The 12510-nt window shown below is 48.9% G+C and overlaps 1 protein-coding gene across 2 annotated transcripts in view; it reads left to right on the forward strand.

The window, feature by feature from the left end:
- The window catches only part of Xpnpep1 (X-prolyl aminopeptidase 1), a 47582-nt gene extending 36478 nt beyond the window's left edge, over nt 1-11104 (forward strand). For both annotated transcript variants that reach the window (XM_021151323.3, XM_021151326.3), the window contains 7 exons: nt 1672-1743; nt 3096-3156; nt 4370-4439; nt 5253-5426; nt 5998-6074; nt 6819-6917; nt 10542-11104. In XM_021151323.3, coding sequence (XP_021006982.1) covers nt 1672-1743; nt 3096-3156; nt 4370-4439; nt 5253-5426; nt 5998-6074; nt 6819-6917; nt 10542-10670 — 682 coding nt within the window. In that variant the 3' untranslated portion in view covers nt 10671-11104. The remainder of the gene's footprint in view (nt 1-1671; nt 1744-3095; nt 3157-4369; nt 4440-5252; nt 5427-5997; nt 6075-6818; nt 6918-10541) is intronic.
- Nucleotides 11105-12510: the final 1406 nt, after the last annotated feature.

A 12510-nucleotide genomic window follows, 5' to 3' on the forward strand; every position in this document is an offset into this window, starting at 1 on the left:
GAAGCTCAGAACCCTCGTGTCTTGACTAGCGTTCTGGGGTGCTTTCTCTCCTGTAGCTGCAGGTCCCTTGGTTTCCTGGTCTGCCCAATGTAAGCACCGCTGCTGACATCTAAAAGATGCACTGCTAACTGATGTGCGTAGAGAGATGCTGGACAGCAGAGCCATCTCTCAGGGACTTTCGGCTTGATGCCAGCACCCTACTCTAGGGGTTTTGTTTGTTTGTTTGTTTGTTTGTTTTTCTTTGCTCCTTAGCACATGATCTGTGAGAGTCCACAAACCCACAGAGCTCTGAGGCTCCCTGAACTCTTGAGTTTAGGGACATGGCTGTGCTCAGAGCCTGAGCCCTGCTGGTGGCGACGTAGGAAATGTAGTTAGGTTGGGTATCAGCTTCCCCAACTCAGCACTTTGGCTCCGTGTAGGACATCTTGTGCTATGCGCTGCTGTCTTCCATGTGCAGTAGAGCAAAGGGCGCTCAGCTGTCTCTGGGCTGCAGTTGGGTTGGGTTTTTCTCTCTTAAATAATTGTGTTTAGAACTGTTGGTCTTGGGTAGATTTCGGAGCTGTGTGTGGGAGATAGTCACAGACGTGCCGACATCACTCACACTAATGCCCCAGTTCCAACACACAGATGCCAAAGAGAAACGCTCCTGTCGGAACACACAGATCCCAGAGGTTTCACTCGAGTGATGAGTTTCATGGAGGACTTTTTCATATGGTTAGAGCAGTAACAATTTCAAACCCTTTGCTCCTCTTTCGGCGTTTCTTCTTTGCAGGCAGTTAGAGTCTGCTTAGAGGCCTGGGCAGTATCCGACTGTCTTGTTATTGCTGGAGAGGGATTGGTACCCACAGAGAGTGAGCTCAGAATGAGCAGTCTTCCCTCTGGGTGTTCCCCAGCACAGTGCTACTGTCTAGAATATAGGATGGGGAAGGCAGGTCCCTTCTCACAAAGAACCAGTAGAAGTGGCCCCACACAGTCCTTTCCCTGCAGGGGAAGGAGGGATCTCTTAGCACAGAGATGCTGGAACAGGGTTCGGAGTCCGGAGATCATGGGCCTTGGCTGTTTGCTTCCTGTCCCTGGAACCCAAGCTTACATTGGTTGCTTTTTGTGTTGTCTGTTTGTTGTTTGAGATAGGGCCTCACTGTGTAGCTTAGGCCTGTCTTAACGTGTAATCCTCCTGCCTCAGCCTCCTTACTATCTTGCTTTTTAAAGTCATCTCTCAAACACTGTTTCTGTTCTAGACACAGCAGTTACTCCTTCTGTTCTCCTTTCTTGGTTGGAAAGCTAGGTTGCAAAATCTTTGAATAATGTAAGCTTAATGCTTATAATTTATTGGGAAATGGTTCTTTGCATAATTATTTCAGACTTAAATATGTTTTAGGACAAATGTACAGAGGTTGGATATAGTGGTACATGCCTGTAACCCCAGTATTTGGGGAGGCAGAGACAGTTGGATCTCTTAAGTTTGAGGCCAGCCTGGTCTACTGAGCAAGTTCTAGGACAGCCTGGGCTGTATAGAGGAACCCTGTCTTGAAACGCACATACACCCCCACCCCCTAAAAAAAAAAAAAGAAAGGAAAAAATAGTATACAGTATTTATATGCTGTATTTATATGCTCAGACTTACCAGGGGATTACGATTTTGGAATAACTAATTTTGTCTGCCTTTGTTAGGCCAGTCCCTGAGACGAACAGGACCCTGTCCCTGGACGAGGTTTACCTCATTGACTCCGGTGCTCAGTACAAGTAAGTGAGCCAGGCTGCTGCAGAGCCTGAGAGTGATCGGCCAGGGGTTGGGGGCAAACTGAGTGTGCCCAGCTGTCACCCATGCGCACCCCTCACCGGCTGCTGACGGGTGTTTGCCGTCTTGTTTTTCACCTCTCATTCTAAAAGCCCAGTTGTGAATGTTCCCGTGAAGGACGATGGAGCCGGGTAGTCCGTGGCTATCAACCGATAAACTATGGAATGAGCACCCGAGGGGGAGAGAGCCCTGGGGGCCCTGTGAAGCTTTCTGCTCCATCTCAGAGAGCTGTCTGCCAGCTCCTGCTTGCAGCTCCCCAGGGGCCTGAGGAAGATGGGCTAACTTAGAACACACGGATCTGAAATGGACCTGCCTCCACCTCTCCGTTTCTGCCCGGGTCTTGTTGTTGAGCCCAAGAAGGAGCCAGAGTGGATACGATGTGTACAGAAGGCCCTTCCCCACTGCCGTGGAAGCCAGTTAGTGACTGGGTGACCACAGTCTGGCCTTGCGATCACATGGCGGCCACTTGGTCATAGTATAAATTTTTGTCTTTCCTGAATTTTTTTTTTTTTTTTTTTTTTTTTGGTTTTTGAGACAGGGTTTCTCTTTATAGCTCTGGCTGTCCTGGAGCTCACTTTGTAGACCAGGCTGGCCTCGAACTCAGAAATCCGCCTGCCTCTGCCTCCCGAGTGCTGGGATTAAAGGCGTGCGCCACCACGCCCGGCTTTCCTGAATTTTATAGGAAGATTCTAGAAGTTCTATTTTTGGTGTGAACTAGTGTATGTTAAGAGGCACCTCTGGGTAGTTTTGGGGTCTCTTCAGTACTCCGTTGCTCTCCAGCAGCAGGAAAAGGATTTTGGGTTTCTTGCCACAAGTGCTTGGTACAGCCTCTGGTTCTTGGTCTTGTGCTCTTAGTCGTAACCCACGATGGCTCTGTCATGGAGTAGTGCTCTTTGTATGGACCAAGAACAGTGTCTGTCAGGGCTGCATCCATTCCTGGTCCTGCAAGCCGGTTTGGCACTTCCAGGTCGGTTTATTTTCAACAGTTGTATTGCGATACGCTTCACCCGCTGAAAGTATAACATTAGTTTTTATGTATATGCAGAGTTGAGCAGTCACTGCCACAGTTGATCCACGTGTGAGTGTTTGTACAGACACACCTCTTCAGGTGTATGCCTGGGAGTTGGGCCCATGATGGCTCGTGAGAAAAGGCTTAGCCTTGGAGGGAAAGCGGTTTTCCAAATTGGGTGTGGCCTGTGCTGCTCAGCGCTATGTGTATAGTTTCTCCATGTACCCCGTTTCATGGCTGAGAAAAGGTTATTTTAACTGGGGAAACTGCTTTCTCTGTCTTTGACAGGGATGGAACCACGGACGTCACCCGGACCATGCACTTTGGGACCCCCACTGCCTATGAGAAGGTAATGGGAGGCAGAATCCCAGGCTCCTGCCTTCTTAGAAAGGACATTGCTTTTATCACGGGGTGGCATAAATAAATAAAAATTATAAGCAGGGTAGTAAAACGCTCATTTTTTGTGGAGTCAGGCTTGTCGGGTTTATGAGATCTGTGTAATTAATTATCGGAGGGTAAGGCATTTGCAGAAAGTTTAAAAGCATGCTGTTAAGGTCAGGGCAGCTCAAGTTCAGCTTCAAATAGCTTTGGCCTTCTCCTGCAGGGGGACTGGGTAGTAAATTGTGTGCTTTATCGGCAGTGTCTCAATTAGATTCTGAAAGCCACCCTCTTAGTTTTTCAAGGTCAGCATTCCTATTTACAGCTCCCCTTTCAAGGAACGTTGTTTTGCTTTGACTATTTAGAAAGGTAGCATAGAGCTGCTATGAGGTAGAGAGAGATCTGCCAGGGGTCTGGAACTCAGGTTAGATCTCTGCTGTTCTTGACTGTGGCCTTGGACAGGTTTCTTTTAAGTAGACATGGGCACAGCAGTGGCTACCTCCTGGGTTGCACATGAGGCTGTAAGCCAAGAGCCTGGAGATCAGTCAGTCTCCTTAGCCAGCACAGGCAGAGGCTCTGAGCGCTGTCTGTCTGAGGGAGAAGGGTTTTACAAGATGCACTGGGTAGCTTGCTTGGTCTTGGTGGCTTGCCCTTGCCCTTTGCAGCCACCCCTATCTGCAAGATTCTGGGCCTTGGGTGTAGGGTCCATTTACTGGGGTCAAGCACAGGGCTTGGGCATCAGTCCTTTCTCGCCCCTCTGGCAAGCCCTCAGCCTTGTCTAAGCTAACTGTGCCAATAGCATGGTGGTGTGGAGACCAGATGCCGAGGCCTGGCTGCCTATGGAAGGTGGCTGGCATGGTGCTCAAGCGCCCGTTGTGGAGGTTGATACAGGGTGTGTGGGGCGATGTAAATGTTCCCTGGCCTCCTCATCTTCTTGACAGAAGTGAAGGCCTGGTCATCGACCTTTCTGCTACTGCTTTAAATTTAAAAGATTTTCTGGCAGTTATCTGTGGGTGAGCTGTTGAGGTGTTTTTAATTTTTTTTCTTTCTTTTTTTAAACTCCACTCTGATGTTCTCTGTAGTTCTAGTAGACAAATTAGCAGACAGGCTGTTCTGAAGCACTGGAAGACTGTAGGGTTTGAATACCTGTGTCCTGCAACCGACTTCTGGCTTTTCTTTGGCAGGAATGTTTCACATACGTACTGAAAGGCCACATAGCTGTGAGCGCAGCTGTTTTCCCGACGGGAACCAAAGGTAAGGTGCTTCAGTCTGTTACGTGACAGGCTCAGAGCTCCACCGTCTTCAAGTTTGGGTGGAAAAATGTTTATCCTTCATTTTGATTTGTCAATGTTAGTCCAGTTCTGGCTCAGCTAGGATATGCAGGATACTCCATGGAGTGAGTCCGCCTCTACCCCACTCTCCCCAGCCCCCGTGACTCAAGAGCTAGGCTTAGGATGGTTTCCAGTGGCAGTTCTGTCCACTAACAGAAGTGCTTGACACATGTTGGGGTAAATTGGGCTCAAAGGCCTCAGGGCTGCAGTAGAAGTTAGGGTAGCCTTCTTCAGCTATGGGGCGGGGCCAGCTCCTCCGTGGATGGCCATTGTTGGATTTATGTTATTGGAATCCTGACTTGGGATGTATTCTGCTCTAAGTACTGATGGATGGGGCATTGGACTGCAAGTTGCAAGACTCAGGCCTTGACTCTGACAGATGGGCGGGCACTCATCACCCTTAGACAAGGTCTTCTCATCTTTCATGCCTACGTATCTGTGTGAGAATGCTTGCAGTTCTGAAACCTTAAGGTCCCAGGGCTGTGTCACCCACTGCATCCCTAATCTGCAAGTGGTCCATCTCTTAACCCGCTCGTGAGAATGATCTGCTTAAGACTGAGCTCTGACTGGGTTCTTGTATTTTCTGTTGTTAGAAAGTTCTTCCTTGTGCTGGGCTTAAATCCGAACTCTTCAGTAACTCTTGCCTTTTGGTTTCTGTTTGACCCTCTGAAGCCAAACCTAATACACCTTATCTCTAAAGTGCTGTGTGAATACCAAGCGGCCCTTTGTCTTTCAGGCCACCTTCTGGACTCCTTTGCCCGGTCAGCCTTGTGGGATTCTGGCCTGGATTACCTGCATGGAACAGGACATGGCGTTGGGTCCTTTTTGAATGTTCACGAGGGGCCTTGTGGCATCAGTTATAAAACATTCTCCGATGAGCCCTTGGAAGCTGGCATGATCGTCACTGATGGTAGGTGTCCGTTGGCAGAGGGCAGAGGGCAGTTCTTTGTTGTTTCTTATTTTTCAGTTATTTTAAATGAAATTGGCAATAACTTCCCTCTCCTGTCATTTTGAAATGACAACCTTTTTCAACTATGATAGTGATTTGGGCTCATTTTAGAAAGAGTAAGGTATGGATAATAATAATAATAATAATAATAAATGGTCTTTTGTATGTGTAGACATTTTGTTTGTGAACAGGGTCATACTGGACACGCCATGTTCTGCTGTGTTCTATTACTCAGTGTTTGTAAGCAGACCTCTGAGCTCTACCTCACTGTGTCCTGTGGCGCACAGTGTGCACTGTGTAGTAGATCCCCATTGTTGTATTCTGCATCATGGTTAGTTTTCAGAACCTTAGAACCTGAAGCCTGTAAGAGGGGTTAAGTGGGTGAAGATAGGAGAGGGCAGCCCCTCTCTCTCCTTCCTTGTGGGTGGCTGGGGGTGTTGTCCCTGGGCTGGCCATCCCGGCTGGTATTATCTATGGTGTGCTGCTTCTGTGGGTCTGTGGGCTGCCTCTCATTTTGAGTTGTTTGTTCTAGAGCCAGGGTATTACGAAGACGGGGCATTTGGGATCCGCATTGAGAACGTTGTTCTGGTGGTCCCAGCGAAAACCAAGGTGAGTGTTCACGTTTGCTTTAAAATTTCCTACTGTTATTATGGGGATACGAATGCTGTTGAGCCATGGCGGGGCCAAAATGGGGCTTCCTTCCCCCCATACAGGGCTTTTACTAGATACTTCTTTCCTTTGTAAAACCGGAAAGGGACGGACGATGTAGCTCAGTGGTAGCATCCTGGCTAGGCACAGCAAGGGCCTAAGTTCTATCTACAGCACTATCTAATACAGAAAAATAAAAAATGCCAGTGAATGGAAGAGCCTGAGGTTTGCGCTGGGTGGGTAGAGACACCCAAGTGTGATCCCTGGGGCCCACATGGTAGAGAGCTGTCCTCCTACACACAGAAAACCAAAAAGCTTAGCAAATGTGACCTCATAGGTTTATACCCCAGTAAAATACCCCAGTAGAATCTTACAGACTCAAATCAGAGATTCCCCAAGTCCAGACGCCCTCATGTCTTGTTCCTACCGCTCCATCGCAGCAAACATTAGCTCTGTGGAGCTGTCAGAGGGAGCACTGAGCACCACTGTTTGCTGGATCCTGGTAATTCAGAGGGGGGCTCGCAGCAGTGGGTAGGAAGTGGCGTCTGCTGCACTTGGGCTCCTAGTCTGAAGATGGTGCCTGGTGACTGCTGGTCAGGTCCCACTTACACACTTCCCTGAGGGGCGCCAGCCGTGGGAGCGGAACTCAGCCGTCCCCTGTGATGAAGAGGAGTGTAACCTGCTGTTTCCTCTCTTCTCCTACAGTATAATTTCAACAACCGAGGGAGCCTGACCTTTGAACCTCTAACTTTGGTTCCCATCCAGACCAAAATGATAGATGTGAATGCTCTTACAGATAAAGAGGTAATGGGGAATCTTGGGTGGACGTTTGGAGGAAATATTAATAAGGGGTGGAGACTGTCCCCTGGCCCATTCCCACAGTTCCATCCAGAGGTCACCTCCTTCTGAAGTCTCCCCTGGGACTAGCCATTCTTGCACGTGCTGTCTTAGCAGAGGTAGCCCTGTTCCATAGGCCATAGGGCCCAAGGACTCATGGGTAGGCACGGTCGGCCATTGCTCTTCAAGAGAAAGAACTGCAGTCTTGCTTAGGTGCACCGAGGAGACGTATCAGCCACGCGTGCCCACGAGGGCTGGCAGAAACAACCTACAGGGGAAGGGCTGCTGCTTTGCCTGCACTTCAGGAGGTTTCAGACCGTCTTTGCGGGGAGGGCATGGAAGAACAGCTCTGTGAGCATCAAGATGTGAGACAGATTTTTATGCCAGTGGACCAGGAAACAGTGAGAGGGTCTAGAACCAGGGATCAGACCTTTGAAGACCTGCACATAGTGGTCAGCTCCTATCAGTGAGTAGGCACCACCTCCTAAAAGTTCCACAGGCTGAAGTTAATGCCACTGGAGACAGACACTCCGAGCGGGAATGTATGGGCCGTGTTTCAGAATCCAAGCGTAATAGTCCTCTTTAGCATGGGGCCACTGCCTTCCCTACAGAGAGCCAGGTCTCTTGGCCACTGCAGGTACCAGATTGTTTTCTTGTGTTGCAGGAAGCATTAAGGAGGCAAGAAGCAGAATCTGTCCTGTGTTCAGAGGGCACAGACGAGTGAGGTGCTCCCAGTGTGTCTGTTACTGCTGTGGTCTCTGTGGCACAGCAGTGTTCACTGACCAGGCTCACAGGGCTAGTGGCATCAAGCCCTTGCTACAGTGAGTCCTCCAGATCTCAAGGCTGGATAAGTGACAGGCCAAAGTAGGTGGAGTAACGACCAAAGAGCCAGGCAGGTGGTCAAGGTCAGGGAAGAAACTAGGACCCAGAAAGAACAGGAATAATCAAGCAGACAGATACAAAGCGGGTTTTAATCTGGGAAGCTGGAAACTGGGACACAGGGCAACACAGAAGTCCCAGGGAAAAGCAAGTGACTGATGGGGGTCCGAGGCAGGAAGAGCACCAAGAGACACTTTGGGAATAAGGCAGTTGGTCCCTGAGGTAAGCTGCTGGCCCGCCCGTCCCCTGTGGATACACTGTGATCTTCACTGGGGCCTTCTTGGTATCCTTCTTGGTGCTGAAGAGGAGGGAACCTGAGGCTCAGGTGCTCTCCAGGGGCTGTAGAGTGGGACTCACCCGGCTAGAAGCCTTCTGTCGTTTAACATGTGGGTTACGGAGAAAATCCATCCAGCTCCTGTTTAGCTTTCCTGAGTGCTTGGGCACCTCTGTCTGATCATTGGTGCCCATGGCTCAGTCAGTGTTTGTTTACAGACCTGACGATCCTGCTTTGTTCAGACTGTAGACAGATTTAGAACAGGATGCTCAGCCTAGCAGCAGCCTGCTGTCCCGTGTATCTCTTCAGTGGAAAGACTCCTGTCGGCAGCGCAGGAGCCCTTTCCCCTACCAGACTGATGCCGTGGGTGCCAGGGTGCATGAGCACACAATGCTCTGAGAGCCACCCACTTAAAAACCTGTGTCCCACAGGGGCCTATGCCTCTTGTAGCATCCTTTGGCCACCTCCAGGTCCTTATCAAGGGACTCTTGAAAGCCCAAAGCTATAGTTTTTGACCAGGTACGTAGGTTACACAGTCACCCTGACCACATGGGATTCAGGAGAAGTTAAGCAGAGCTGGGTTTTCCTGGAACAGTTTTGCTAACCAGACTCACAACCCACCCAATGATACAAGCCCCTGGGGGCTGCCATGTACGGTATGATTAATCCACTGTGCTGGGCTAAGTCGCTAAAGACTTATTTGGACCACTCTTTGGGCCATAAGCTAAGTTTCCATGGATGGTAGGAGGCAGTGTTTGACTCACAGTTTTAGCAAGGTCCCTTTATAACACAGAGCTTTGGAGGCCGGGACGCTGCATTTTTCTGGAGGAATGGTAATAGTGCACTGTAGGGTTGGTCCACTGAGTTGTAAATACCCGCTCATTGGACTTCCCTCAGTCTGTCCTTGGTGCTCCGTCCCTTTCGGGGTTGTCTGAGTGGGTCTACCTTTTGTCACCAGATGGCAGCAGAGGACCATAGTCGGATGTGAATGTGGTCCCTTGCAGACACAGGGCCATGGGGCCTCTGGAGTCAGTCTGCAGTATCCTTCCTCTCTCACTTCTCATCCAAATGGGCCTTGGGAATGTCCCCTGGGTCCCAAGGTTACCAGAGGCCATCACCCTCACTACTAAACTGCCTCCACTGCTGACAGCCTACAGCTCTCTGTGGGGTTGCTGCTGACACAGACACACAGCGCTTCACTGGTTTTAAGTGTATGACCTCACTACCTCTCCTCATGGCCATTGTCGCTTCCCCAGCGTGAGGCAGGGACATTTGCTGTTAACAGTCAGCACCAGGGCCCCAGCTCTGTCAGAGCCTGTTGACAACTGTAGCCCATAGGTCTATCTTTGGTTTATCTTGGTCTCTCAGGTACCTGCTGTAGACTATTCCCCAAAGCTAGCTCATTTGTAATAACATAGCCTCCCTGAATAGCTTGTTTCTCAGTTGCCACAGCCAGACCAGAGAGAGGGCTTATCAGTCTGGGTCCATTAGGTACATGGTCAAGTCCATCCTGTGGACTCCATTCCTCATGCCGTTTTATTTCCCCTCTCCCACCACTCCCTTTGTACCTGTCACAGACCTTTTAATACCGGGTCTGGGGTTATCAGTACCCAGGCACCAAGTTCTGTCAGCATCTACTCTTTAATCCTTTTTTAATCTTTTTTTTTGGAGGGGGGTGCGGGTGTGGTAGCATATTCCACAAGGGGCTATCAGTCTACCTTGTTTCCAACCCTGCCATAAAGAACCATAGGCCGTGCTTGCTCACTCTAGGCAATAGTTCCCATCAGGGCTAGCTGGGCTTGGCTGATCATCGTTCACTCAGCTTTAGTGGATGTAGGGCAGGAAGCAGAAGTGCATCTCAGCAGGGGTCTTTACAACCATCATTAGGATGGCCACTATCCTAAGGCCATTCAGGGATAAGGGAATGAGTCCACGTGGCTTGGTAAGGCGCTCTTAGCTTAGTGATGACCCCTTCTCTTGTAATTACCAGTGGGTGTGGCTTCCAGGTGTCCAGTGAGGAGCCCTGTGCCTTGCTTGCCTCCTGGTTATTTTTGGTTCCCTCCCAGTCACTGCTAGTTCATGTTGGCACACTGCACCCTTCAGCCACTTCTGGTGAAACGCAGCCTTCTCTCTCCTCACCTCCTCCTCCCCGAGGCCCCTTTTTCCTTTTAGACACTAAGAGCTGACACTCTTTTTACCCACTGGGACATTTTCTTGCAAACAGTCTTTTATGAAGCTTGAATTGTTAAGAATGTGCCAAGAATGAAATTGCTAGGGGATTTCCCCAGGGAAGCAGACATCGGGGATCCAGGAGCAAAAGGACAAGGTGGTGTGCACATCTTTCCTCTCAGCTGTGACGGTGGCACCTGGGCCCCTCACTGTTGGCTTCACTGTGTAGCTTCCATAACAGTGTGGTGTCCCTCTTTCTTCCCCTGCAGTGTGACTGGCTCAACAGCTACCACCAGACCTGCAGGGACGTGATTGGGAAGGAGCTGCAGAGCCAGGGCCGCCAGGAAGCTCTTGAGTGGCTCATCAGAGAGACAGAGCCTGTCTCCAGGCAGCATTGATGTCGCCTGGCGTTTGTTTTTCGTAGGATGCTCTGGGGGAAGGAGGACACAAGGCAGACCCCTGACTTCCTTCTCCTCCCCTCCTCCTCCCCTCCTCCTCCCCTCCTCCTCCCCGACTCCCCTTTTTACTTTGAGACACTAAGAAGAGCTGACACTCTTCTTACCCACTTTGATATTTTCTTGCAAACAAAACAGTCTTTTATGAATTTTTAATTGTTGAGAATGAGCCAGGAATAAAACTGCTACACCAGAAGGAGGGGCCCCACAAAGCCGAAGACTTGACAAGGGGGAGACACCCCAAGCCCTCTGGCCAGGGATGGCCAACACTGACTGCTCCGCGATGGTCTCGTTCCAGGTGCTAGTACCTCAGTCACGGTCACCTTGATGTTCATGAGACCCTCCTATGATCAGTGAATAAAACCATCAAAACTCGGCTTTGCTTTGTCTGCCTCTTTCTCTGAGGTGCCGTGTCCTAGTAAGTTAGGCTGCTGGCCAAGAAACACACAACACACCCCCTCTCTCCCCCCTACAAACAAACAAACCACAAAGATGGCAAGCAAACAAACAAAAGAACAGTAAGTAAAAAAAAAAAAAAGCCCAAACAAAGCAAAATGATGCTGAAAGTCTACAGGACATCATTGAGTTCCTTCTGTGTTGGCCAGAGGCTCCTGGGCATCAGGCCATCCCTGGAGTGGTTGACTCCGTTGGAGGATGCAGAATTTTCCTCTCCCGGTGGGTGTCACTCGCAGATAGCTTCCTGGGTGGAGGGTGAGGGTAGGGGAGCAAAAGTCCACTCCCTTCTCAGTGCTTGCCAGGAGCCGGCCCTCAAGGAGAAGCTAAAACCTAGCGGGCGATCTTCCTGCAATGGGTTATGATGAGTTTGCCTCTCTAGGCGAGGCTGAGAAGATTGCATTTTAGGAAAGGTTCCTGTTATGATATGCTTTTTCTTGTTATTAAATATACATAGCAGTTACTAGGTATTAGCCCACCCTTTTGAGCAGATCTCTGCAGAACAATGATGCTGTATAGATAGATGTTTTCTTAATTGATGATGATCCTATAAAAAATTCCTAAAATTAGTAATTATAAGTTCTTTTATAATAGGACTGCTATCAACTCCTTCCTTTTTTTCTTTTTTTTTGTTTTTTTTCCGAGACAGGGTTTTTCATTGTAGCCCTGGATGTCCTGGGACTCACTCTGTAGACCAGGCTGGCTTCAAACTCAGAAATTTGCCTGCCTCTGCCTCCCAAGTGCTGGGATTAAAGGCGTGTGCCACCACAACCGGGTGTTATCAAGTTTTTTCTGATAATCAAAACTGCAGCGATAACTCTACCATTCTCCTAGTGTCACCAGTTAATTGCGTCTGAGATAGCAAGCTGGCATCTACAACTTAGAGCACACTCCAAGAGGTTGTGAAACCATTAGCCAAAGATCTTAACAAAGGAACTAAGGATTTACTGTAGGTACAAGGACCGGAAGATACAATATTGGCTGGGTTTATCTATATGAAACTTCACTAATAACTTAGTCACAAGAATTACAGTTTTTAACTTTCAATGAACCTGTTGTGTTAGTGACAGATAATGTTTAGCCAGATAATTACTCAATGGATATGCATGTAAACATTTTCTCTTGTATACTTCTTATTCAAGTAATGACATGAATATATGTTTGAACTTATAGTGAACTTTTGTAAAATAAAGGAGGTTTGGAAAAAAATGTGATTACTCTAGAAAGGTACAAAAGACTAGGAAACATTACATTGGAAAGTATAGCATTGGGAGCAAGAGCATTGTTACATCAGAGCAGGAGGAGAGAGCAAGATTAAAATGAGAATGCA

This window comes from Mus caroli, unplaced genomic scaffold (genome assembly GCF_978045245.1).
Source record: "Mus caroli unplaced genomic scaffold, Mus_caroli_1 scaffold_20, whole genome shotgun sequence".
NCBI classification, from domain to species: Eukaryota; Metazoa; Chordata; class Mammalia; order Rodentia; family Muridae; genus Mus; species Mus caroli.